At 41.8% G+C, this 27,677-nt stretch overlaps 2 protein-coding genes across 2 annotated transcripts in view; one reads left to right on the forward strand and one right to left on the reverse strand.

The window, feature by feature from the left end:
* Nucleotides 1-1,315: 1,315 nt before the first annotated feature.
* LOC138210945 (SH2 domain-containing protein 4A) lies at nucleotides 1,316-23,472 on the reverse strand. Its single transcript, XM_069170393.1, has 7 exons — nucleotides 23,240-23,472; nucleotides 12,606-12,908; nucleotides 10,438-10,888; nucleotides 7,602-7,719; nucleotides 6,896-7,007; nucleotides 6,570-6,798; nucleotides 1,316-5,636 (listed from the first exon to the last, which is right to left on the reverse strand). Exons 3-7 carry the CDS (start codon nucleotides 10,616-10,618, stop codon nucleotides 5,473-5,475), a joined length of 804 nt encoding a protein of 267 aa, XP_069026494.1. The 5' UTR covers nucleotides 10,619-10,888; nucleotides 12,606-12,908; nucleotides 23,240-23,472; the 3' UTR covers nucleotides 1,316-5,472.
* A 146-nt stretch (nucleotides 23,473-23,618) lies between these two features.
* The window catches only part of psd2 (pleckstrin and Sec7 domain containing 2), a 33,968-nt gene continuing 29,909 nt past the window's right edge, over nucleotides 23,619-27,677 (forward strand). The window contains 1 exon segment of the mRNA XM_069170392.1: nucleotides 23,619-23,879. The gene's annotated coding sequence lies outside the window, so the exon portion shown is untranslated.

The following is a 27,677-nucleotide window of genomic DNA, read 5'->3' on the forward strand; positions in this document are numbered from 1 at the left end:
ATTTTTCTGCATCAATTTATGGTGGAAATGTCTTTATGTAAAAGAAAACGGCAGGCACCAAGTGACCAACTCAAATACAATGAAATACAAAGCAGTCGGCCTTTTAGACATTCTGTATTGCTTTCAATATTTATTCTCCTGTAGATCAACTGCTTTCTTTTGATATAATCTCTGCTGAGTCGACACATATAGATAGGCCTTATTGATTCCTCGGCCCTCTTATATGTCCATCGTTTAGGGACGTAGCCTCTTTAAATGTGCAGGTGGCACCTATTTACATCAGTGATATAGGAATCTATTTACATTAAAGTATTGAATTTAATGGCTCATATGTTTTGGCAAGATCTCTGCTCATGTTCAAAGTCACAGTTAAAGCTGGATTAGCTTGTCTGATGCTATTTTAGCAAGCTGGCAAGCTTTTATGGGCAAGCTGCATTACTTTATAGTTAGTCAGCAAACTAGTAAACAACATTTCCAAAAGTAAACCCAAAAACATGAATGACCCACAACTTACTTGGTTTTAGACTTGAGAGAAGATGCTGGGCTGCTGATGTCAACGTCACCAGACTCTTGTCAGATGCCGTCTCCAGTAGTACACGTTGTGTTTGGCATTCAAGTGATTAAGTGATGAGAGCAACACTGATGTGCAACGGCAGCATGGACAGCGTTAAAAAGCTAGCAGGTGGTTAACGTAATGCAGGAGATGAAAAGTTAAACTGAAAGACGTCAACGTTTTCAATATATGTTGTAAAATACTCTACCCAACTAAAATTGCAATGTATTAACTTACCATTCAACATAGGCTGTATGAAAAATGGACGTATGTTACGGGTCTGAAAAGTGAAGCCAGTGGAGTAGTGCCTGAAAGTGCCACTAGGGGCTGGCTCCAAAAAGCCTCCAGCTCCAACAGACTCCGATTTCTTTCTCTTATAAAATACAAAGTCCGAGAGTGTGTCTGATTTATTGACATGCCTGGGCGGCAGTCAGGTTTCGTGTCCTGAGGTTTACTGTTTGTCAAGTTCAGCAGCTCATTGTGTGAGCATGCTAGTAGTTAGCACGAACTTTTTATAAAGACAAAGTACAGATAACTAAAGCACTGGAGAAAAAAATGTATGAACCTGGTGATGATGCCAAACAAAAACTTGGGAATCATCACTTGTAATTTCATGGCAGGGGAGACATACGTTTCATACTGGACAGACCGACCTGAATCTGACATTGTCATACATAGAGCCTCTAGTGTAGCACATTCATCTATTCATTTTTTTTTTTTTACTGTTACAATTATATAATATTACAAAAATGTGTCAACCCTATTTTTTCCTGTGGTAAAAATGTAAATATGATTGCTCCAAAAATATTAATACATCTGGGGTTTTTTGGCGGAGGGGCCTTTTTTTTTTTTTTTTAAGTTTAATGGGTTTAAAAAAGAACTTCACTTGTTTTGCACATTAAAGTCAGTTTACTAGTCATGAGTTTTCAGCAGCCTATTTGTATAACTTCTGATGATGTTATTGAGACACTAGCTTTTTAACAGAATGCTTTCAAGTCTAACAGAGTCCCAGTAAGTTTAAGTTTGGTTAGGTTGCTTAAGTTAAGGGTTGAGTTGACCAGGGTTTTACTATTTAATAACTTTGTACAAAGTGTAGAAGTTTTTGTAAAGTAGCACATTTTAGATACAATATAAGTTGTGTATGTTTAGAAATATACAAAGCATATGTGGATTTAAGATATGCACTTTATGTATTATATATACCGTTTTATTCATTTTACAGCGCACACTATTATAAGGTATGGTTTTTAAGGTATGGTTTTAATTGTTCAGAGGTTGCACAACAGCTATAACTTACAAAACCTGCAAGAGAAAAATGCACATTTTGCAGCCAAATAGGGAACTCCTGACTCTAATTTCATTTTCATGCTCAACAGCTGTTATAATCTGAATTTTTACAACAGTGAATCAGTAACAGAGGCTACAAATGAGAAAAATATTTCACTTTAGTGCTACAACTAATGTTATGCTGTTCCCTTAATGAATTGATTCAAAAAAATTAGATATGAAATGTTTTTGTTGTCTCAAGGCTCTCTGACAATATTTGAGGTTTACTGTCACACATGAAGTGCTTCTTGTGTCCTAATCTCAACTTTCAGGCTGGACAGAAAATAATCAGAAGCACCAACAGTAGATCCAAACATTACATGAAGTCAATGACATGCTCTCTCTTAAGGAACAAAGATCAACGGGCTCCCACAATGCTTTACTGGGAAACCCAACACTGTCCTACTATATATAGCGGGGCTTTTCACACTGTGTGCATGACTGCTCGTGTCGAGTCACATGATTCAAGATATATGGGTGGACAGAGAGACACACACACACACACACACACACACACACACACACACACACACACACACACACACACACACACACACACACCACACACAGGCCGAGGGTGGTGAGGGAATGTGGAGAGGTTTATTGAGTTGACTGTGACGTTTTGCTTCCCGTGACCAGACTCTCATTTGCTCTGTCTCCTCAAGCGTCTCGCCCTCTGTCTCAGTCTAAACCACATGCTAATCAGCTTTCTGTGCGCTCCGTTTCATCTCTGATGGGCGGTTTTCTGATCCATCCCGCTGAATAGATCATCATTGTGTAAGTGACCACTATCAACAACTTCTCTGTGTCTTCTCCAGTGACCCCTCTTACCCTTAACATGCTTGTTATTCAGACACAACTTTGCTGGAAAAGAAAGACACTCTTTTAGTTGCACAAATTTGTTCTTTTTCATATCAACAACAGACATGAAGTAAATATATATTACAAATACAAGTAAAAGGTAAAATACAAAATTCAAAGCATCAGCAAGAGCTGAGTTTTAGGGATGAGTTAGTGACCAAGTGAAGGGAACATGTGACCAATTAGTTAGGTAGTATCTACAGCTCAAAGACTCCAAACCTCTAAAATGAGGTACCGTTATTTCTCTCATGGTAACACATGTTGTAATTTTGTGTTTTTCTGGAGCTTCTTGCCTCTGATGTCCTGTCAAAGCAGCAGCAGATTCCATCAATATTTGTCCAGGGACAGGTTTCCCGTTGTTTTAGATCTGTGCTTCAACACACGAGAACAGAAATGCAACAATGACCATGAGGTTAAGGTGCTGACTCAAAGCTGGAGGGGAGTTTGAGGGTGTCCAGATCCAAATTGGCTGACCAGCATAGAAGTTCTTTTTATACACAGTCCCTCTAATTTGATGACAGCGCAGTTCAGTGAGCTTAAACACAGCACAGTTTTCGGGCCAAAAAGTAACATTTTCTTGCCAAGCCAAGTACATCACCTGACCGCACCCTGCCAGCTGACCCCATTACAACTGATCATATGTTTCACTTTCTGAAGACCACTCAAGCAACAACAAAAAAAGCCCAAAACAAGCAAGAAGTGAAGATGCTAATTATGAGAATATCTGTTGATGTCTCTGGGTCCTAGACCTCAGGCAGCAACTCAAAAGAAAATGATTTGAAACCAGATATTATGAGAAAAACAAAATCCTCATCACAAATTGCAGTTACTTTGTTTCCACAGCTTTCAGCCACACATCATGGCCAGATGGTATTAGCTTGGTTGTCATGGAGATGCCTGATTTGTTTCAATTCACTTAAGTATGGGATTTTGGTCATGTAATAACAGATGTGAGATGTGTCTAAAAGCTTTTGAAAAACATCAATATTATTGGTATATCGTTTTGTGAAATACTTCAAAGTCAACAATTAACCGAAAAGATCAATAAAATAGGACCTCATGTAAGTCTTTGGTCTCATTTATTAAATCACATTTGGTCCACTAAAATCAGAGCAGTTTGTAGTCTGATAGTCTGCTGCCATGTTAGCTGTCTATATGTGCTGGTAAAGTACTGCTGTACCTATGAACTGCAGTGATTTAAGGTAAATGCTAACATTATCATGCTAAAATGCTAATATTAGCAGGTATAACTTGTTTTGCACATTGGCAGACTTAGTTTTGCATGCTAATATTTGTTAACTAGCACAATAAAAATAATAACTGCAGCTGAGGCTGATAGTTTTGCAGGTATTTGGTCCAGAGGATGGCACTAGCTGAAATCTTAGAGGGTCTTCAAAGTTATAGATCATCCTGGCAATCCATTCAATAGTTTTCAAAACAATTCTCCGACGGTTAACTTCATGTTGGCACTCGAGGAAAAGTCAGAAATAAAGATAGGATTCACCATCTGCAGACTAATGTCATGGCAACCCGTCCAGTAGTTGTTGACGTATATCGCGGAAGTGGTAGATCGACCAACTGATGGACCGACATGGTCAAGGACCTATGCCGCGAGGATGTCTAATGAAAAGAGCTTCGAGTCCTCCGTCCCTTTAAACAGCCTCAGTTTATAGCTCCAAGTCAGCACATGCTTGAACCGCATAATTATTGTTCCTTTTGACATCAAATGCGCTGGAGAAACCAAAACTATATCAGTAACACTGTTGTCCAAACCAGCGCTGAAGGTTCAGTCGGTGGTTTCCACCATAAAAACACCAACAGTAGGTCAAAGTCTTGTTGAGAAAGTCACTAAAGCCTGAAGCACTCTTGTTGAGCAGGTCGGTGCTTGTCAATGAATGTGTGTGTGAGTGTGTGTGTGTGAGTGAGTGTGTGTGAGTGAGTGTGTGTGTGTGTGTGTGTGTGTGTGTGTGTGTGTGTGTGTGTGTGTGTGTGTGAATGTGAGGGATAGTCACATGTTTTAAATCCCCTTCAAGATGAAGCTATTACATATATACAATCTGTTTATCATTTACCATAAATTCAGGGCTTTTTATTTTTCTCCCCAAAACTCCTGCAGCAGCTGATCTACTGGAGGAGGATCTTGTTCACTCAAGGTTAGTAGTGTTAAAACATGGACTACATTTAAAGCAGATAATCTTTGGATCAGAGCAGAGGAAAATGAATATGATTCATCAACTCTTTTACGTTGCAGACAGCTTCTGCTGATGACGTGCGAGTAATAAAACCACAGTACTTTTTCACTGGTAGTAAATAGTCTGTAGTCTGCGAGTGTCTCCCTCTCTGGGCACCTCGCTCTGTGTCTCCCCGTCAATCACAGACACGGTGCGAGTCTATTTGAACTTGAATTTCAACCCAACATCAAAGCTGCTTAGTTTTATCATTCAGGTAGACTTCAGTTCAAAAGCTTTCAAGTCTTTCTCTCACCCCGCCCTCCAGACGTTTCTCTGTCTGCTGGTCGGACCTTGAAATGAGGTCTAATAAAGTCTATTTCAGTTCTCTTCCCGGGTTCAAGTAAGGATCCTCCTCTTTCAGTGGATGTAGCCTCAGCCTGGATTGTCGCTGTATAACTGAGCCCTTTTTCCTGCACAGGACCCGTTACACTCAGTACAACAGGATCTGACTCTTTGGGGGTCAAGTGGTGCCTTGTAGCAAAGCTGGGTGCGCGTGGAGTCCTACTGAACCGACGGCGTGCTTCTCTTCTGGAGATGAGCAGGTTTGGCAGGTACAGGCGGTTTGGTGCAGGCAGGCAATGTGCTGTGAGGATCTTCTGCGAATGTCTTCCTGAGGTGTGCCACGCGACCTCTGGATTCTGGCTTCTCTTCACAACACACAGTTTCTGAGAAAGAGAGAAAAAGGTCAGAGTGAGTTCTCAGAATCCTGGTTAGATTGATTCAGAAGCAATCACCAAGAGGTTTTGGTTTCATTTGGAGCCTGGACACACCTGACAGTGGTACCTTATCACCTGACTGTCTGCAAGAAAACAAATCAGCATGTTCCCCAAAAATGAACTATTGCTTTAAAATATGATAAGCTTAGTCCTTGTTATGGAGTAATGCACTCAGCAGCATATAAAACAATTCAAATTATTTCCAGCTTCAACAAGCTGCAACATGAAAAAGATGTTTACCTCTTCACGAATCACTGATCATATTCCAATCATAAAATGTATATTTTAACGCTTGGTCTGCATGATGAAGACATTTACCTTTTATGTTGAAGTAAGTAGTATTTACTAAGCTTATATTTTTGTGATTTTTCAGGTGTTTTTCAGTACATAAAACATGCTCATAATGCATATTTCATTTTTTTTCCATTCCTGTACTTCTGCAGCTGTGATACATCACAGTTTCCCTGAATTAGATCCAAAAAGTTTATATTATCTGATCATTTTCATGTTATTTAACATAACATTACTTGTAATAATATATATTTACAGTGTGGCAGCATATCTGCCCTTTTATAACTCATAGATCCAAACTGGGTTTTTTTAAACACTAAATGACACGACTCATCCATGCAGTTATTAAAATGCCTGTTACAACTAATATTCTCATAAGATTAGACAGATCACCTCTAAATGCTCAAATGTTACACTTTGTACTTTCAGAAATGCCTTCTAAACAAAAACTGTGGGTTCTTGTTGATTTATTGATTGATTTTATTGAACTACAAGTTCTATTTACAACCTCCTTATGTGTTTTACGTTTTAACACTAACAGACATATATCAGGTTTCTCTCTACCTCTTCCACCCTCTTTATTTTTCTCACCTCTGTCCTGTGGGCCGGCCCTCTCTGTGTCTGACAGCTGGGCTTTGAGCGGCTGGTTACCATGGCTACTAAAATGGGGCCTGTAGAGAGGAGCCCAGTGACAGAGGTTGTCCGAGCTGCTGCCTGATTCACTGTCGCTGTCCTCGGCAGGGTCCTTCAGGTCGTCATCAGCGCTGCAGGAGTCCAAGTCCTCCTCAGACGACTGGTCGGCTGGTGAAGCTGGGTCATCCTGTGTGTAAGTGGGGCACAACTCGATGGTAAGACTCCAACACACTGGTCATCTGACCCTCCTAACTTGAAACCCACACACAAAGACATGAACTCACGCTAACATCTGTGAGGGGAAGCTGGATGTCTTCTTTAAAGCCGAGCTGCTGGGCCTTTCCTTCTGGCAGGAAGTCCACAGCCTGGATGTCCTTCGTATCATCACACTGGAGTCTGGAAGACAAAGACGTCCGTTTTTAGTCCCGCAGACAGCCGGCCCAACATTTGAATCAGTCCAATACGAATTCATTTGGCAAATAACTTCCATAATTAAATTGGAACGAGGAGACGGCTGGCTGACTGAAACTCTTTAGTTCAACGTTGATCTTATCAAAGACGGTTTGAGTTACGCAAGACCTATGAGGACCCGTGAGGACGCTCTTATGTGTTGGTTCAGAAACATGTAGAAGAACCAACTGACAAAACAAAATGAGTGTCAGCCAATCACTTTAAAATAGGTTAATGTTCAAAAACTAATAAACTTCATAATTTATGGTTTCAAAGACATCAGTTTGTAATTCTTTGAATTTGTTTGGTTCAGCCTGTGAAATATGCAAAACACAAGAGATTTTTACTTTTGTTTAAAGCTTCTTAAAAATACATAAATTAACACATTAGCTGACACAATGTTGCTTGACTTCTACTGTGACAAAAAAAAGCCACTTGTCAAACACTGTTACTGTCTGCTTTTATACTTCTGAATCAGATTTGAAATCAGTGATGCTGTAAAACATTTTTAATGGGGTCATTTGAGTTCCGTGTTTCTACCTTGTGTTCATGAGGCTCTGCAGGAGTTTGGAGGACCTGAATTCGTCCACCTCTCCGATTACACGGACGCTCACATCACCGTCCCGACCGAGGAGCCAGCTCACATGTTTACTGCAAGCTAGGAACAAAAGAAAAGAAAACAACAACAACAAAATGAGTATGCCAGAATGGAAAAATATATTTATCACAGTGACAGAGGATCTAACGCTCAGCAAGATTACAAATGAAGTAGTCTGTTCATAAATTGTTATTCTGGCCATCAGCCAGAAGGTGGTGCTGTCCTATAAGTATAGAGTTTGGGCGACCTCAGGCATCAGCAATGGACTTTGTCCTCTGTGACTGTTAACCTTTTCAGATTCACTCTATTTTCACTTCTGTTTTTCCTGTTTCTGTGTCCTTCCATTGTCCAGAGTTAAAACCTTGAGTCTCTCCGCAAGCTCTGCAGCTTCATAGCAGAATATAAATATGATGAATCATGTTTAAACAATGTGGGATCATTAGAAAAAAAAAAAAAGGGGGAAAAAAAAAAAAAAAAAAAAAAAGGGGAAATAGTAAATAACAATGACCTCATTCCCTCAGAGAGAAGGCAGGGTTACATGAAACTGACCCGGGACAGTTCAACAGAAACCCCCTCTACAGTTTCAACTTGAAACACCCTTCATTAGTTGTGCAAATGTTTAGTTTCAGGAAATCTTTTTTGTTCTCTATAACTTTACTTAAAGAAATCCAATGGCATTTATTAACAAATTATAAATTAGTGATGTACTGCAACATTGTCATCCTGGAAAACTAAAATCATGACAGTGGTTAGACATAAACCCCACTCTCCAACAGGTGAGAACTCAGGTGTTTTCCATGACACAGTACCTGCAAAGACCTGCCCTGAAATCACTCATTTAGGCGTGGCTTTTCAATATCAAATCACAACAGCAGTTTTCTGCCAATTGTGATCTAGTGCCTATTTCCCTCATACACAACATGCAGTAGGGCCGGTGAACACGAAGGAGATGACTGTACAGATTTCTGAAAAACCAGCGAACAAAGGCAGCTGTGTTCTGTTCTCTTCGGAGGATGACTTGTATTTATATGCTGTCACACAACACATAATGCTACATTGTGCATGTGGGAAATAAAGCAAGGTCTGTCTGTGCCGCACACCTTTATGTTCACAGTTGCAGTCACCTCACTGAGTTATAACTGTGATAACAAGACGCAGAGAACATTTCCCTGAACTGAACTGAGGTGTCTGCCTTTATCACTCCCACACCCACATACTGTGCCTCACATAGAAATCTTCACTCCCAGGATTAATTGTGTATGTGTGTGATTTTTATGGGCCTATCCCCACACATAAAGGCTTGTTCTTAACAGCCACAGACAAGTGAACAAAGAATGAAAGACGTCTAACTGGATTGTATGTTGTGTAACATAAACACTCAGACAACACACACTCGGTCGCCTCTCAGGTGACACGGCAGAGATTGGGTAAACAAAGATGGTAACTTAATATGTGGTTTAAAGCGTGGTGACGCCCCAAACCACAAAGCTTACTCAATCTTATTCAGGTTTCAGCCAATGGAACGAGTTGACTGGCGCTGATAGAGGCTTCTATCACTCACAGACACAGACAGACAGACAGACAGACACACGCACGCACGCACACACACACACACACACACACACACACACACACACACACACACACACACACACACACACACACACACACACACACACACACACACACACATGCAGACAGACACACTCCCATTGTGTAGTTAAACCAATCGAGGTGACAGGGTCTCCATGACTCAAACTAACACTGTAAATGGAGGACATCCGAGCAAAATGAGTAAGACAGAGAGCCAGAGCCGAACGTTTCACGGGCTGCCGGCAGAGCAAAACAAAAACCCAGGATTTCCTCGGGTGTAATTTACCCACATTAATCAGATTGGTAACCTGAGAGGGTGTTTCTCCACTGCTTATTTATGTAGTTCATTAATCATGTGCACTCAGAAGTTTTCTGGTCAACATTAATTATTTGTACAAGACCTTAAGTGTACTATTTAACAAAACCTGCATGTTTGTTGCTCCTAAAAATGGTTGCCACTTACCAGCAATATACTATATAAGATAAAGAACATAAAGTCATAGTAATTCATAATAGTTACAGTAAAAACACAGTAATCACTCCCTCGGTGTTCAATGGTGGCTATGAGGTATTCAGTGCTACTCTTATGAACTAAATGAAGCAAGAACCAGCAGCCTGTAGAACCAAGCTGGCTGCAGGTTTCAATTCAACAAACTATGAAACATATATTCAGTTTGAAGGAATTCATGACCCAATTTGTTAATAATTAACGACACCTGTGACACCTTTACCATAAGGAAATTATGCTACTTCACAATTGGCCTATTGAAAGTCCGAGCTGGGCTTTCAAGCCGGAAAGGGCAGATTAGTCACTGAATTGTTTCAATGAAACACAAATAACACCGCAGTTGTACAACTGGTTTCACTGCTGTTGTTGTAAGGAGCAGCCATCTTGGATTTTGACATTGGTTAGACTCCTCTGACATTACAAGTTGGAAATGGGACTTCAGCGGGCCTTCCAGCTGAAAGCTAGCAGCGTTAACCTCATGGCTGATGTCACTGTTAAACTCAAAGCCAAATGTGCCAGTGACCTTGTTTCTTCCTGCAGAAAAACTTTTGCGACTTCAGTCTGTTCTGTTCTTTTGCTTTACTTTAATTCATACTATACACCGTAGTGTAATGTAATGTAATGAGCAGGATGTGTTCTCTATACCAGTTTAACCAGTATAATAAAATCAACTCTACCTTTCTTCGGCCTGGTGTTGCTGTTGTTGAGTTCTTCCTTCTCATCTCTCTCCTCCCACTCTCTCCAGCGGCGTATCTGCTCTTCCCTCATCTTGAGGAAGAGGATCCTCTTTTGCTCCTCACTGAGGGCCTCCAACACCTCCGGCTCCACCCACATGTCTTCAAGGATTTTAGCCAGCATCCTGCCTCTGTTTCCCAGGTGCCAGAGACAGCTGTCAGTCCCTCTGCCTCTGTGTCCAGTGGGTAGTGTTTCAGCAGCTGGGTATCTTCGCTCCTTTTTCCCGCTTTGCTCAGAGTCAGGTTCCCTTTTCTTTGAAGGATATGGGATCCGGTACAGTCTTAACTGCTGGAGGTCACTGTAGTGTCCTTTGTGAAGTGCTCTGCAGGAGTGTGTTCACCTCTCTGGAGGTGGAGGAACAGTGTGTCTGGTTCAACTGGGCAGTGAAGGCTGCTGTTGTGGTTTTTAGAAAGAGAGAGAGAGAGAGATTATATCTACTGTATTGCTTTGTTCCCCTCCAGTCAATGCTGTTCTGGCTGGCAGAACACAATAGGTCCCAAGCAAATAAGCCACAATGCCAAGTGTAATGAGTGTGTGTGTTGGTGTATGCAATGAGAACGCTGCTGTGCTCAAACACTGAAAGGCAAACAAGGGCCGGCTCAGTATGTCCGTCCACCAACCACCCCCCACCCCAACCCAATGCACCCCCCCTCCACACACACACACACACACACACACACACACACACACACACACACACACACACACACACACACACACACACACACACACAGGGTGGGGTGCTAATGATCTTGCTATCTGTGGGTAACAGACATGCAGAGAACAGGCAGCTGTAAAAGTTCAGTCACATTTTCACAGACAGACACAAACACACAAACACCTATTCAACTGTTTTTAGCTCCTTATCGACACACGTGACACTGATAGACATCAACAGCCACAGTTATAGTTAGTTGTAGACCAGCTGAGAGCCAATCGGGTTTGTTTCTGTGACAACAAGTTCACCAATCCTCACTTGAGGGCGGTCTAATATTACAGTGAAGCCGTAAACACTTATGAATGTGAACTATTTAACTTTGAGTTTTTGTTTCAGGTGTGGCCACACATGCATCACAGTTAAACCATTGAATTATTCTAAATCTAAGACTAAATAAATCTATAGTTTCAGCTTAAATGAAGCAGCAAAACAATCCTTTTCATTTTACAGGCAATGCAGCACAGCAACATCAAGGAATTTAGATTGTTTCCTCCCAAAACCACAATCTCATTAGTGAAGCCAGAAACCAGTTAGCTGAGTTTAACAGAAAGACAGAAACAGGAGGACAGAGCCTGGCTCGGCCTGAAGGGAACTCAACTAAACATGTAGAGAGCTTAGGTTCATAGTGTCCATTCATTCATTGGCCCTGTGCAGCACTGCTTCTGATCCCTTTCAGTAGTTTTTACCCTATAAGGTTTTTGTGATTTGTGTTCTTGCCCATATGAGTGTCTATTATCTACAGATTGAAGTGAAAGATTCATCACTTATTGTTTCATTGTGTAGGAGCTGTTTCTTATAAAGAAATAAACTTAACCTGACTATAAGATTTGCAAGCAAACAACCTAATTTGTGGTAAATTGCTTCAGCTTTCTACACAAAAGAAGTTGTATACCTGCATCACAGCTGCTATAATGAACTGCACACTGTGAATCTGGGCACGGCAAGACAAAAGAAATATTCAAATCAAGACATAAACATGCCGAACTTATCAGACAAGAACAAGCCTTGCAGACACTTCAGAAAGAAAAAAAACATCACACAAGGACAAAATTAACATATAGCGGATCGACATTCACACGCTCCACTCTGTTATTCTCGTGTAAAAGGTAAACCATCCAGCTCTGGCTTTGTGCCAACATGCAAATAAGTCCGGGATTTGCTTCTGCCTCGCACATGCAGAGAAAAGAAAGAAAGGCAGGGAGAGGAGAGAAAGGTATGTGCACAGCATACTGAGAGAAAAGTTTGAAAAGTCCCTCAGTCTGAGAAAACAGTGGCCATTTCACAGCGAGAGGGAAGAGGGTGAGAGATAAATTAACTTAGACGGGCCGTAGAATGGCAATCACAACAAAGACAGAAAGAAAGGAGAGGACAGAGGAGGGAAAGTGGACTTACTCTGTGGCTGCCAGCCGGTAGCATCTCCCAGCGCTGGTCTGACTTTGAGTGCCTGAGTGAGTGTGGTATGACGAGTGTGACGTGAGCGAGTGTGAGAGTGCGCCTTTGTGTGCGTGTTTGTGTGGGATCAGATCAGCCGTCAGCAGCAGTGGTATGCAGGCTGAGCTCTGCTCTGCTGCATTTGTACTGAACAGGAGTGGGACGGACTGACATCACTGCGTTCATCTTTTTCTCTCCTCCTTCCTTCTCCTCCTCCTCCTCTTTTCTTTTCTTCTCTTCTTATCTTGTATTTACATTCCCACACTGCGATAAAGAAAGGAATTACGGCAGAGGGGGTACATATCAAATGCGAATTTCTGTATAAACACTGTTTCCAGTGCTGTAAAACTTATCTGCTCCCTTGTGACATTTAGTCATGTTCAAGGACGTGAGGAATCTAATTTCTCCTGACAAGCTCTGTAACTTTTCTCTATGCAGCTTCATGGAAAAAGGGAGTTATTCTATTTTCTCTACAGTTACTATTTAAATCTTATCTGACTGACAGTGTCTGCATAGCTGTATTTTTTCCCCCCTTTCTTTCTTTGTCTTCTTCCAGGAAGTCCTGCTGGTTTTGTAAGAAACCAATAATCACAACAGCAAATGTGCAGGAAGCAATCTGGGTGTTTATTCCACAGGATTTTTTTTTCCCGTCAACAGGTTGTTGACACAGTTCTCATACCGGTAGTCATTGTTTTGTGCTCGCTCCGCCCCGTGGTGCCAGATCTGATAAGTGCAGTTGGATGCTGTAAATGTGTCAGTCACATGACTGAGCAATCACAGCTATTAATATCATACAAGTGCGTATGACATCCATGTGTCGATAACTAGGCTGTCTCCTGGTTTTACTGACCTGTCTGGGTGACCTACAACGTGAGTGTTTACAGTCAATGTAATTAACTGCTCTTCCTTTGTTTTGGTTTAGAAGGTACTTGATATTTTTGGTACAGACAGCAAGTGGAAGTAACTTCAAGTGGGATAAATCTTCTGTAGAAGAAATGCAGTCAACACCACAAATGGAGCACAAACCAAAATGTAGACTTTGTTAAACGGCTCTGTAATTTAAAAATATTTTCATGATGTTTTTTCCAGATACAATTATGTAATGTGGTTGTTTTCCATGAAATAATTTGACATTTATTAATTATCTAATCACTAAAAACATTATTTTCCATATTTTACACATTTCACCTGACCTGTGCACTGACTAAAAGACTATTGGTTATACTATTTCTTACTGTAATAATAACAAACTGACCATTACCACAAGTCAGCAAACTGACTTAATAACATCAGATACAGAACAGCCATATCTGTTCCCAAACATTAGCCAACATGGTCAAACCACATCAAGTAAAACTGGAGTGAAAAAACACTTGAGGAGTCTTAATAAAGCGAGCTTGCCATTTATAGCTGATAAATCTAAGACTAAAAATGTAGGAGATTCTTTTAAAAGTGAAATCTACAGACACAAAGGTGACTTTTATATCATAAACATATTACAATAACCCTGTACAATTTAAATGATAACATAAAAAGGTTGAGACAAATATTTTTGAATCGGTGTGAAGTACATTGTCTTGAAAACTTACTTCTGCACTAAAGTTTGACAACCAACAAATGCATGATTACAGATATAAGGTGAATATACCCTTCCGTTTTGTTTTTGTTTAGTTTCAGCAGCATATCACCAGTTGAGTGAGATATAGCCCAAAACTTCCACTTGGCATTACGCAAGATGAAACCGCAGCTGTCATCAGTCAACATTGTTTGGTTTTCACCAAAATCAATGTTTCAGTGAAACCAGACACCTGTTTGTTTATCTGGTAGTTTGCCACTGGAAGTTCAAGTCTGCACACAGACACACACAGCTTTGTTCTTCTGTTTTTGAGATGACCAATATTTAATAATACAAACAGGTTAGAAGTCAATTTCCATTTTAACTGCACAAATTAAAGCCTACGATTTACCAGTAATATCCACCTTAGATGCTACCATAACCTCAGATGTATTGTAGCTCCTAACTTCACCTTTTCTCCAGTAATAACCGTGATTCATGGTGATTTATGGTGAGCACACCTTTATTGGTTTGAGTAAATGTTTCTCGGATGTTAAATAATGTTCCTGTTCATCGACCTGTGGTCACACCTTTTAGTTCAACTGCTGTTTTCAACAATAATGACTCATGGGGAATATTTTCCAGTGGTTAGGAAATGATTCTCCCTTTGACTGTCACACTCTCACCTTTACATGTCCTCGTCATGGCACATCTTGAGAAAGTCCCAACAATTACGAGGCATTATCACTCCACCGGAATCCACGGTGGTCACATTCAAATGGTAATAATTTGTGAACAGCACCCTCCGCTGGAGCAATGTAAAATAGCAGGTTATGTCTCGAATAACATGGAAGGATCCCAATATTTAAATCCAGAGGAGCAATGAATAAACCCTGGTGAGGCATCGCCAAGTCAGGAGATGATAGTTGTCTTTAAACAAAAATATATGTGTAATATGTAATTATTCACTGAGCGTATCCACACGTCTCAGGATTTTTCAGAGATTGAAAGAAGGATATCAGGATATTCATTTATTCTAAATCATCTTGCAATATTCATGAATAAAAGTACAATGTAACCAAAAGAATATTTAAATTTAATGCAAAGTATTAATATCTAAATTTTAAAAATTCTGTTGCTGATTTTTGCATTTTGCTGCAGGAGAAATCTGATCGAGACATTTTGGAGCAATAAAGAGACAAAGCCAACAAATGTAGCTTTGTGAGGGTGAGAAAATTAAGTACTGGGTTTGGTTTAATGAATATCAGTGGGGTTTCAGTTGAGTTGGGGGAGTCTGGGTTCAATCTCTGAAAATTATTAGTTTGTGGTATTTTGATTAACTGATTAACAGATTAACAGAGACTAAAATGGCAGAGCCTTTTACTTAGTTTTGATATTTTATAGTGGGGACATGTGTTTAAATCTACTGTCAATATATAAAAACCTCAATTCAACACAATTTAGATATAACAGTGTATAAGTATACGTTCATATTGTATTTGCCACCCCCTGCTGAAAGCTTCTTTCACTGTTTTGATATCATACATATTACACTTACATGGTGCAAATTCTCAGTTAAACATACTAATAATCTACTTCTAATTTGGAGACTGTGAGGTGACGGATGACATGGAGCCTGTAAATCTTTTCTACATCAGATTGCACATAAAGGTTTAATCTGGTCCTGTACTTAAATCCATGCCATGGGCAGTCTCCAAGAATACACAGTTGACAACATTTCCATGACCTTTATCCTCTAAAATCAAACATACCTTGTATGGTGAGACGAGACTGCCAATAAGTCTCTGGTGAGAGCAAATCTGCATAATTTATCTTGTTTTCACTATGCAATTTAATTTTTTTTTTTAATCTAAAACACATACATAATAATTAAGTTACATCTCAGGTGACGTCAACAATGCATGTTGAAGAAGTCAGTTTATACTTTAATCCACAAAACATTCAGCAACATGATCAGGCTGATATTCAACGGTAACATTATTGGTATTCCAACATGTTCTCTCCTAAACCGCCCCATGTTTAATGCATGGACTGACATAGAGCTTGCCTTATGAAGAGGATGTGCATCAGCATGGATTCACATGAGATGTTAAACAGACCGCAGAGAAGCATTGCTTTAGTCCCCAAAGTAATTCAACAGGCAGAACAAACTGTGCTGCAGTACGCACCCTCGGGTGTTTGATGTAATACTATCATGATGCCGTATGTTGACTTCTCTCCCCCCGCATAATTTACATAATAAATTTGAAAGACTTTTCAGTAGACTTTAACATCATTATGCCACATATGTTGTAATTATCAGGCACATACGGTAGCACCCACTGTTGATATTAGTCTGCCCACATTTCCATTTCATTTGACTGTAACCAGGCTTTACCTGGATTGAAAATGAAGCCCTACATTGAGTGTGCGAATTATCAGGGGAGCTGCTTCACTGATTACATGATATGACTGAATAAACATAAAGTAACATCCTACAATGTTTACGGCAGCCTTGATTAACTTGGGGAGTTTACAAGATGTAAACTCATATTTCACATATCATTGCTTTATAATTGCCGGAGCAAAATGTTCGCAAAAAGGTAGTTATTTGCACATCCGTCCAGTACATTCTGACCCCACAAGCAATTGTAATTCCAATATTCACTTTCAATTTAGCTTTTTTTTGGTCTCCACCAACCCCTGAGACAAATGCTCTTTAGGTATGAAATTCTGTTTTTGTTAGCGAGAAGCTAACTTTGTCTGTCTGCTCTTTGGTGTTGGACAGATATTTGTGTGTTGTTTTATAAAAAAAAAATTCTAGGCCACTATGTGGAAACAATGCTGATGAGCTGCATAGGCCCAGTTCTCACCACTATGCAGCACCCACATTTCTATATCTTACTCTTTGTTATCGTTACTTTTTCTTGGGGCTTTAGTTCTTCTCACAAGCTGCTGGTACTCTTTTCTTCCCTTTTCATATCAGGATGTCTGAGCCACTCATAACTGCCCCGAATAGACTATGCTGCCAAGGCCAACGCTGCCTGCTTCCCTCTGCTGTCAGCCGGTCTAAGTAACCAAAAGGGCAAGACAAAACCACGAACAGGGACAGGCGATGACACAACAGAGTTTCTAAAGTCAAATCTTACCCAACCAGCAGATTAAATCCAACGAACTAACTAAATGCAGGCCGAAAGCAGCAAGCGAACATTAGCAGCGCTGCTAACATGGAACCTATTGATGTGACATCAGCATCAGCTGAAACAGCAGTTTAATCACAGAACAAACCTTAATTTCTCTAAGTATGTAAACATCTTATTCATTGTGAGTAACAGTGTTATTGCTGAATTTAAGCTGCCATCAAATATTAAATCAGACACTAACTGTAAACTATTAGCTCCTAAGTTCAAATGCGAAAATGGATGAAATCACCATGACTAATAAAGTCACCGTTGGTCAGCTTTCTGTATCATTTCAAATTCAATAGCGTTTAGAATTTCATACATAGCTTACATTTCAGCCATATACTAGGTTTGGACTGAACTCTAGCAGCCTAATTGAAATGTTTGTTGCCTTGATTTTCCATTAAGTAGATTTATGCTGTGAACATTATATATATCTCACTGCAGAAATTAGAGTAATTCTCTGAGTTTGTCACAAACAATTAACCCCCTTCCCATTACTCATAGTCATTTGATCTCTGGCTAATATAAAAATATAAGTATGCATATGTGCATTTGACATTTTTTTTTTATGTTGTCGATAAGGCTTTATTTTTCCTGTGTTCACCAAAAAAAATTGAAACAGTTATGCTATGAAGGTGGTTCATATCCTTTCTGTCAAATGGCACATTAAACACTCATAGACCCGTGAAATGTGAGACTGACACCTCCAATAAGCTACTTATCAACATACTGCCTTACTCCAACTTTTTATTTGTTCTTCTGATTCCAAAGACAGATGGACTCCCATATTATCATCATGCCACTTCCATATTTATAACTTGGCACATGGGGGCAGAGGGTGGCACTGTTACCATGGTGACTGGTCTTTCTGTTGACCTGGCTGCCCAGCAGACTCATAGTTGGTACACATACACACACACACACACACGCACGCACGCACGCACGCACGCACACACGCACACACACACACACACACACACACACACACACACACACACACACACACAGTGTCTGTAACACACATGGCACATTCTGTCACCATGTTGGCAAGGTCATCAGTGTTGTCCTTATTTGTCTGTCTGGCTTTCTTATTGTCACACACACACACACACACACACACACACACACACACACACACACACACACACACACACACACACACACACACACACACACTTACGCACGTGTGAACACAAATAAACACATATCGGGTTTGTTCATAAATAAACATTAAAGTACATGTGTATACATTTTTTGATGTAATTTTTGGGGGAGATATTTTGTGCTATCAATTGAGAATTACTCATATAAATAAACAGGTAAATATGTTCCCTCCATCTTTCAGCTCAGTGTAAGCACAAGTGGTCACAGGTGGAAATGACTGATGCTGAAAAATGAGGACCCTCCCCCGCTCTATTTGCCGATGTCACGTGGAGGGAAGTGTGTCATTGTAACCTGCTTTTTCATGCCTGTGGATATAATGACCCAGATGAGAGCCACACACACATACTGACACGTTTTCTCGCACGCACACACACACACACACACACACACACACACACACACACACACACACACACACACACACACCACAAGTGCTGACATGTTGTGTCCCCCTCCTCTTCAGGAGTAATGAATGCTGATGAGGTTGTCAAGGGAATCACTGGAGTCCAACACAAAGGCGTGCAGCTAAATAATGATGTCCAACGTGGAGGTAAGTGTGAGGTTTCTTTTTTCTTTTCCCACTGAGTCTGTCAGAGACAGGCGAGACCGTTAAACCATAAATGTTGTTGTACAAGGCCATTATGTTACTGATGGTGCCCAGTTGCCTTTTGTTGAACTCTCCCTTCCCAAGTGGAATACATTTACACAAAACAATTGTTTCTTGCTGTGTTTAATAGCGGTGAAAATTGTACCTTACACATTTTTTGAAAGCACAATGTGACAGCTTCTGCTGCTGAGGAAATACATTCTGAAATTTGGGAATTCACAGTTGCAGCAGTGTATTTTTTGAGGGCAGTGAGTCATGTTTCTGCTGTTGGGAAAATGTAAGCCCCACGTTTTACTCTCCTTCTTGCTCTGTTTTGGTGTCCATCACCCCCAAGGGAAATGTTTCTCTCTCCAGTGTTCACCAGACAGTCACAAAGTTAGTCGCTCTGAGATCTGGAACAGCAGGGTTTTAGAGCCAAAGTGAGACACAAAGAAGCAAAACAATCAAGTTAAAAACACAACTCTCATCACTGAAAGTGGTCATTTTCACTCACAAAGTAGTCATGTGATTAAAGTGGATTTAGGTTCAAATCAGCTCGCAGACAAACTATTTTTCTCCAGTGTATCTCTGCTAAATATGGCTCTTATTTTGAAGTATTGCTCTAAAACAAGTTTTTTGGATGGCTGTTTACTTTCTTCAAACATGGCACTGGTAAACATCTCTCAGGATTTCTGCTGAGCTGCCAAGTTTTATAAGAAGCAACTTCTTGGATGTTGTCATGGGAGCCGTGGTGTGCAGCGAAACTGCGCTGAAACAACTCTTTCCATTTGTGTCCGTCCTCAGCAGTGAATCTGTGCATACGCGCACACACATTCATTTAATATTAGATAGCAGAGATGTACTCATGCTTTTACACTCAAGCACACTTTGCTATGAAGTCCTCTGATAAAAGTCAGACCCACACCATGTACACACATTCTGTGATGTTTGTGTGGTGTATATGTGCCCGCAGTGGCTCCTGTTGATGTGTGTGTGTGTGTGTGTGTGTGTGTGTGTGTGTGTGTGTGTGTGTGTGTGTGTGTGTGTGTGTGTGTGTATGTGTGTGTGTGTGTGTGTGTGCGCCCCAGCTGTCTCACAGTGCTCCCTGTTGTTTGGCCTGTAGAGGCAGATGAACCAGTGCTGTAAACTCTGTAGATCAATGCTTGTTTGGAGGATTTCTCTATTTAATTCCACCTCAGTCAGCAGCACTGCATCCTCCTGTGTGTGTTTGTGTGTATTTGTATGTGTGTACGAGCACGCTTGGATGCCTGCATATGTGTCCGTGGGTGTGCACATGTGTATCCCTGTCTTCATAATGAGTTGTGTATGTGAGCATGTGCAGAGGAATGCTGCAGGAGGTCTTGGTGTGTGTGGATGCAAACCTCCCTGTGTGCACTTCAGCTGGCTACACACACACACACACACACACACACACACACACACACACACACACACACACACACACACACACACACACACACACACACACAAAGAGCTGGGAGGTGTGCAGTAGAAGCTAAAGACACACACCACCAGTCTGTCTAGCACCTCCCCCTTGCTTTGATTATACTCCCAATGTTATTACTTGAGCAGACCAACATCAGCATATTGATTCATCTCCCCCAATACCTGCCTTTATTTCATATACAAACTCACACACACACACACACACACACACACACACACACACACACACACACACACACACACACACACACACACACACACACACACACACACACACACACACACACCTTGTGAATGCACGGTTGAACACACATAAAGAAGCGCCAGCATGAGGAAGCACATACATATACATATTCTGACTCCACAGCCGTGCATATTAACACACTTATGTGCACCATTACAGAGGACCACCCGCCCCAACAAACCAAAACGCAAGCTGTTAGCCCCCCCCCACCCCCTCATGTTGTTACTTCTGGGATTTCCAACACAGTGCTGCCATCACGGCCCTGCAGATGTCACTTAGCTACAGACACACCTCTTTATTTCTCCATCTAGCCATCCCTCTGCCTCTCTTGGGACTCAGAGGAGGGACATAACAGGGTGCACTGAGTGCATGTGTGCGTGTGTGTGTGTGTGTGTGTGTGTGTGTGTGTGTGTGTGTGTGTGTGTGTGTGTGTGTGTGTGTGTGTGTGTGTGGCTACAAAGGGGGAAGGGAGCTGGGCAGGTTAATGAATTAGTAATTAGGATTGACGTTGCGTCTGCAGTAGGGTTTCCCCCAAACCTCTCTTCTTGCCTCTCTATGGTCATCTGTGCATCCTCTGAACTCTCTTTGTCATCTTCAGCCCTCCCCCCCTCCGACCCTTCCTCCCCTTCCTCCCCTCCTCATCTTTCTCCTTGCATAACCCCCCTATACCTGTCTTGCTGTGGGCCTCGCCTCTCTAACCTTCTCCTCCCCTTGTCTTCAAACACACACAAGGCGCTTTTGTTCTGTCCACATCATCCCTATTGCTTAATGCATCTCTCGCTTCTTCTTAATTCCCTTTCTGTCTCTCTCTTGGTCTTTTCTCTTTCTCTTTTCTGAGTCACTCCCCCCTTCTTCTGCCTCCTTCCAGGGTGCTATTGATCACTGGAGATCACTGGACGCTGACGATCCATGCAGATGTTACATTAAAACTTGGCACTGTTGCACATTTGATGGGATGTGTTTAAGACTCCTGAAGAAAACATCGTAACATTTTGGCAGCAGACAACACAGAGCCATACGTATGATCGTATACTACTGGTGTGCCTCTGTTTATGACCTTGAGGTGCCATAAGAAGGCACTTTCAAAGCACCACGCTGTACAAAGGCAATTGTTTGAACTGGCTCTTGGATTGATTTATCTGTGTTGGTTTTACATGTGGGAGATGAGTGAAAGTAAAAGAGAAAGGGAGTGAATATGGGTGGAGGGATACTGTGGAAAAAATGTCCTCTGTGCTATGTCAAGGGCAGAGGGGGCCGAAGCAAATTTATAGTATATGCTGAAAAATAGCTGCTTGTCAGTCAGCAAGGCCAAGAATTTTAACACTTTGTGTTCGATCGAAAACCAAACAAGGCAGCATCACAGCTCACAGCAGACGTCATTTGATTTTTGCCAGTATGATCACAGATATTTCAAACTGTGCCCATTACTCTCTTTCAGATGACCTAAAAAAAATATCAGACCCGCAATTCCTTCCCCAGTTTGACAAAGGCAAGTAGTCACACACACACACGCACAAATGCACAAACACACACTTGCAATATAGGCTATAAATATAGATAAAGAAGAAGGGGTGTGCACTCTATTATAACACTTCAAAGTTTTATGGAAAATGTCATCTCACACAGAATGCATCATCTTTGTTCTCCAGCAATAACTGATTGTCTTCTTTTGTGGTTTAATTAGTGGTATTCCTCTTTTGGTTGGGCTGTAATAATAGTCCCACCACATAGAAAGGAGTATTGACAGTCTCTTCCAGCCTTTAGAGAAGAGGGACGGGCAAAGCTCACTATAAATAACGACAAGTTACATGTGTCCTCTGATTGGTTATGTTAAAGATATACGCTCAAAAACAATAGAACTTATCACAGTGCCTTTCAGAACGATATTGAAAGCTAACAGGGGGTCAAAGGTCAAAGGAATGTGCTGTGAGAATCAATTATTGAATGACCAACTCAAATTAAACTGAGTTCGTCATCACTTGACAGATTATAAATAGGAATTCAAATTTATGTCCAGTATATTTTGGCATTATTAGACTGAGCTGTTTCATAGTTAAGTGCTGTATGAGTCAAGCAGGCTATTGACTGTTTCATAGGTCATGTTTTCCCATGCAGACATCCAATTCCTGTCTAAACCAATACAGCATGACAAATGCAAAACCCAAGATATGACAGCTGCAGGACTTTAGACCTTGGACAGCACTATTTGACTGTCTGTAAATCAGCTGCATGCTCTGTTTTTCTGGTCCATTCCCAAACTTTACTATCACCAACATTTGTTCAAGATGCTGATCTGTGGTGAAAACCCCAAATAAACCACTCCTTGTGAGGACATCCCACAAGAACCATCCCAAGATCCTTTGGACATACCAGTCTGGGAACCACTTGACTTACCTCTGCAGCCAGCAGGGGCTGCCTCTCCAATAAAGTTAGTCTGTTTCATGATATTTCCATACGATCTGTGTGTGAACAGTTATCATCGGTGGTAACAGAGGAGAAGCACTTGTGTCAACACAACTGCCAGTGCTAATCTTCTCTACGGGCGACTGTGTCTGATATCAACAGGCCCTGGAGACACGTCCCGTTCACACCGCGCTCTAACCACGGGAGAGTGACGGTTCTCCCGAGCAGCCGGAGGAGCGCAGTGACCATTTCTCAGCTGCCACTCAAACACTCCGAGGCTCCACAGAGAGGAGGAGAAGGGGAGGACGCCTCCGTTCATCCCCCTGTTCATCAATTCGCTTAAAGTAATCGCACTCCGCCGCCCGGACCTCCCGCGTGCCCCTACCAGCCTGCGCGGAGGCGCGAGACTACACCACAAGCTCGGTCGGTCGGTCGGCGGACGTGAACAGCGGTCGCACGCGCATACCGGCGAGAGGGGGGCAGCTGGGGAGGACGCTGAGCGCGGAGAGGAAAACGAGCCCGTCTGTCAGTGCTGTTCCCCGGCGTGGATGTGGAGAACCAGAGGGGGAGAGAGGAGCACCGCCGCCCGCGAAACTCTCATTTTCAGCCGCTGACTGAACGTATTTTCCCGGTGAGTGGAGAGACGATACGTTTATTTATGAGACAACACGTTTGAAGTGTGATCATTTTAACCGAGTCGGGCTGTGTTCGCGCTATAAACCCTGTTTAATCGGCAATTCCAGCGAAGCCCCCCGTTAGATAACATGTATTTTAGTTTATTGGCGAGAGAAGGATTTCTCATGGAGGCTGCGCTGAGGTTTCGTTCCTGTCTTAATCTCTGACTACAAAAATGCACATCCATCCTGCAGCCTGCTCACACCGGCCAGCTACAGGACGGCAGTGTTTGTGGAGCTAATGTAGGCTGAAAGATATGCACCGTGCGGGCCGTGGGATTTCATGGAGGTGTGTGTGTGTGTGTGTGTGTGTGTGTGTGTGTGTGTGTGTGTGTGTGTGTGTTTTTCTCCGTCTCCCGAGAAGAGGAAGAGAAAAGCGTTTCCTCTCCGCTTTTAGGAGGACAAGTCGATCTTGAAACGCGACCAAGGTCTATTTTGGAGGAAAAGAAAGACACCGGCCTCAATTGAGCTTGAACCGTGTCTCCCAGCCATCCTGTTGTCATGGTTACTGGCTCGAGGAGGCTGGGAGAACATGGCTGTCTCGCGCTGTGCTCTCTCACTCTCTCTTTCTCTCTCTCTCACACACACACACACACACACACACACACAAACAAACACACACATAGACACATACACTGGGAGAGAGACAGGCGAGAGAGAGAGAGAGAGAGAGAGAGAGAGACAATAAGCCTCGTCAGTCTGGTGTTTGTTTATGTCTCTGTATTGGGGGATACCTTGGAAAAACTGGGCATGTAGAAAACTCATTATACATTTGAAGAGTATCCTGTGCACATCGGGGTAACTGTATGCTGTAAGCCCCTATTGGATTAATATAGGCCACAGTTAAAATATGAGATTGAAAATACCATTAAGAACATCTCATTCACTATACTTTTTTTTTTTACAATACCACAGACAGTGTAAATGCCTTCAAACAGAAATATTATAGAAATACAGTGATTTTTTTTTTTTATAGCAGTGTTAGACTGGGCTGTTGGCCTAGGCCATGTTGTGTCACTGCTTCCTCTGGTTGCGGGAGGCTTCTTTAGAACAGGTGTTTGATAACCACTTACTTTTCATCCTGAAACCAAAGTCGCTATTATCTTAATTACAGACATTTACATGTCTAGTCTCGATCCATTGTAATTCATTCTTACAATACAACTCCAGGCTCTCTCAGGCAAATGTGCTGCTCTCTCTCCAATGTATTCATCTTGAACTTAAGGTGTCAGACATCCAGACAACCAGGCAGCAGCAGCTACGCACCAAACTGTCCTTCTGTTTCTCCTCTTCTGACTCTCCAGCTGTCTTGCTGTCTGATGATTTTAGTAGCACTAAGGCTGATCAGCCACAGCACTGCTAAAACTATTCAGGATGGAGTGTAGCCATGTTGTAAAATATATATTGTTTGGATTGAAAACATGTGAAACACATTCAGAATTTATGTTGGCACTGAATAGATTAAGAGAAAATACAGTTTATTAAATCATTCTCATGCCAGAAATGGCTTTATGTGGCTTGCCTGATTGTTCATATTATGAGAAGATTTGTGCGGGCAGATGGATTACACAGGGAAATAGTCCAAAACAAGATAAATCACCACATTATTGTGAGCATGTATTTAGATGTAAGCGTTTACAGTGACAGAATGTGAGTGGACAGTTGACCTTGACAGCACAGAAGTGACATATTGGGGTGATTTGGGGGAGCTGGCTGACTGTTACGCTCCAGTAGGCTGGTGTGGCTAGTTGGAGGCTCTGTGGTCACGCTGCTGTGGCTTGTAAACAGGCAAGAAGGCTATAGGAAAGCACCCTGGACTCATTCCAAGTCCACATTTTCCTGCTTTCCTGTCTCAGGCTTATGACCAGGAAACAATGACATGATTTTCTTCCTGTCTGCATCTGTGCTTGTAACACAACAGCATTTCTGAAAGGTGACTCTGTCTTTGCAGTGTGTGTGTGTGTGTGTGTGTGTGTGTGTGTGTGTGTGTGTGTGTGTGTGTGTGTGTGTGTGCGTGCGCGTGTGTGTGTGTGTGTGGGCTGCAGAGCTGGTGCTGCACCCAGCTCACATATTATGAACAGGGTCAGTAGGTCATGTGTAGTATGAGACTGCAGGGTTTCTTCTGATAGACAGTAAGAGAGAGGAGGAGGGGGAGGGAAGAGCGTGGGGGGAGGGGTGGGTGGGTGGGTGGGGGGGGCTTCTGTGTCCTGAGGATGCAGATCCGATATCATCAGGCAGCTTAATAAATTAATTTTGTTTACTAATTGGCTCTTTATGAAAAGTGTTTAGAGGGTTGTCCTCATGACCATCAGTGTTTATGGTGTCTATTGGCAAAGGTTGGACCTGTTTGTTTCTTCCTAATTTCTCCCCTTTTTCTCTGCTGTAGATTTTACAATGAAAAACAAAATAATGGCGGTTTTATAAATTTGTGTGGACAGCCTGTCGATTGTATCATTTACATTTTAGAAAATGGGGTAATCAGCTAGACGTCAATGCCTGCAGTGAAGCACCAGTACTTTGTCCTTCACACCACTTGTCAATATTGTGGTGCTATCGTTTAGTAAGAAACCCTCACTGTGGCACACAGCACAAACAAAAGAGCTGCAGACAATGTTTCGGTTTGAAATGAACGCGTGCGACACTACAAATGTAATGAGGTCAGACAAGTTAAAAGTGGTCAATGGGCGCCTTGTTCCACCACTTAAACTCACTGAAATATGCTGCAATTATGTCCAACAGGACTGTCTGCAGGCTGCGTAGTGCTGTCCAAAGGATTTAGTAACAACTCTGGTAGATAGAGAGAGAGATAAACAGAGAGATAAGCAGAGAGATAAACAGAGAGAGATAGAGATAGAGATAGAGAGAGATAGATAGATAGATAGATAGATAGATAGATAGATAGATAGATAGATAGATAGATAGATAGATAGATAGATAGATAGATAGATAGATAGATAGATAGATAGATAGATAGAAAGAGAGAGAGAGAGAGAGAGAGAGAGACAGACAGATAGAGATTAAGGATTAAGGAGATTAAATCCATTTTATAACGCAGAACATGAGTTTCAATAATATGATGTTGATGCTGTCCATATGACATTCGTCACATCTTATTGTGTCAGAAAAGCCACAACCTGCCTTTATTCCCTTCTTCCGTCTGTTATTTATTAAACTCTCAGAGAAACCCAGGTTTGGGCGGCACGGTGGTGCAGTGGTTAGCACTGTCACCTCACAGCAAAAAAGGTTCCGGGTTCGAATCCGGTCCTGGGCCTTTCTGTGCGGAGTTTGCATGTTCTCTTCGGCTTCCTCCCATCATCCAAAAACATGCACCTCAGGTCAGGTTACCTGGCGCCGCGCTAGTGGCAGCCTGCTGCAGCATCTCCCCCCGGAGAGCCCCCCTGCTGTAGTGAAGAAATTTCCCCTCGGGGATTAATAAAGTGTATAAAATCAAAATAAAAAAAATAAAAACTAACCGTCTCCACTGCACCACACTACGTTCACTCACTGCCAACAACATCTGGCTATGTTGCAGCTTGAATGGTGCCATGCGTAAAGATACAATAACCAGCGGTTAGATGTTTTGATGTTGGGAAACCCTCATGGTTTTTCACTTTTGAAAATCATGCGGAGCAGTTCAGCCAGTGAAAATATAATTTCTTCTGTGATTCTGGAGGGGCTCTGTTACGTCTGGAAAAAGCTTGCATTATAAATGGACGCCGCGCAGTTTGAAAAACATCGACAGATACGTAAAGGCT

Source organism: Embiotoca jacksoni, unplaced genomic scaffold (assembly GCF_022577435.1).
Source record: "Embiotoca jacksoni isolate LCO1_2020_lvr unplaced genomic scaffold, fEmbJac1.0.p SCAF_5, whole genome shotgun sequence".
Lineage (NCBI taxonomy): Eukaryota > Metazoa > Chordata > Actinopteri > Embiotocidae > Embiotoca > Embiotoca jacksoni.

Bases quoted from the DNA above. Each gene is read 5' to 3' on its own strand.
- LOC138210945 (XM_069170393.1), bottom strand. From the start codon at position 10,618: ATGCTGGCTAAAATCCTTGAAGACATGTGGGTGGAGCCGGAGGTGTTG. The intron at 7,008-7,601 runs GTAGAAACACGG...TTTGTCTTCCAG, and splicing joins CAGAGCCTCATGAACACAAG to ACTCCAGTGTGATGATACGA. The intron at 6,799-6,895 runs GTGAGTTCATGT...ACTTACACACAG, and splicing joins TTCCCCTCACAGATGTTAGC to GATGACCCAGCTTCACCAGC.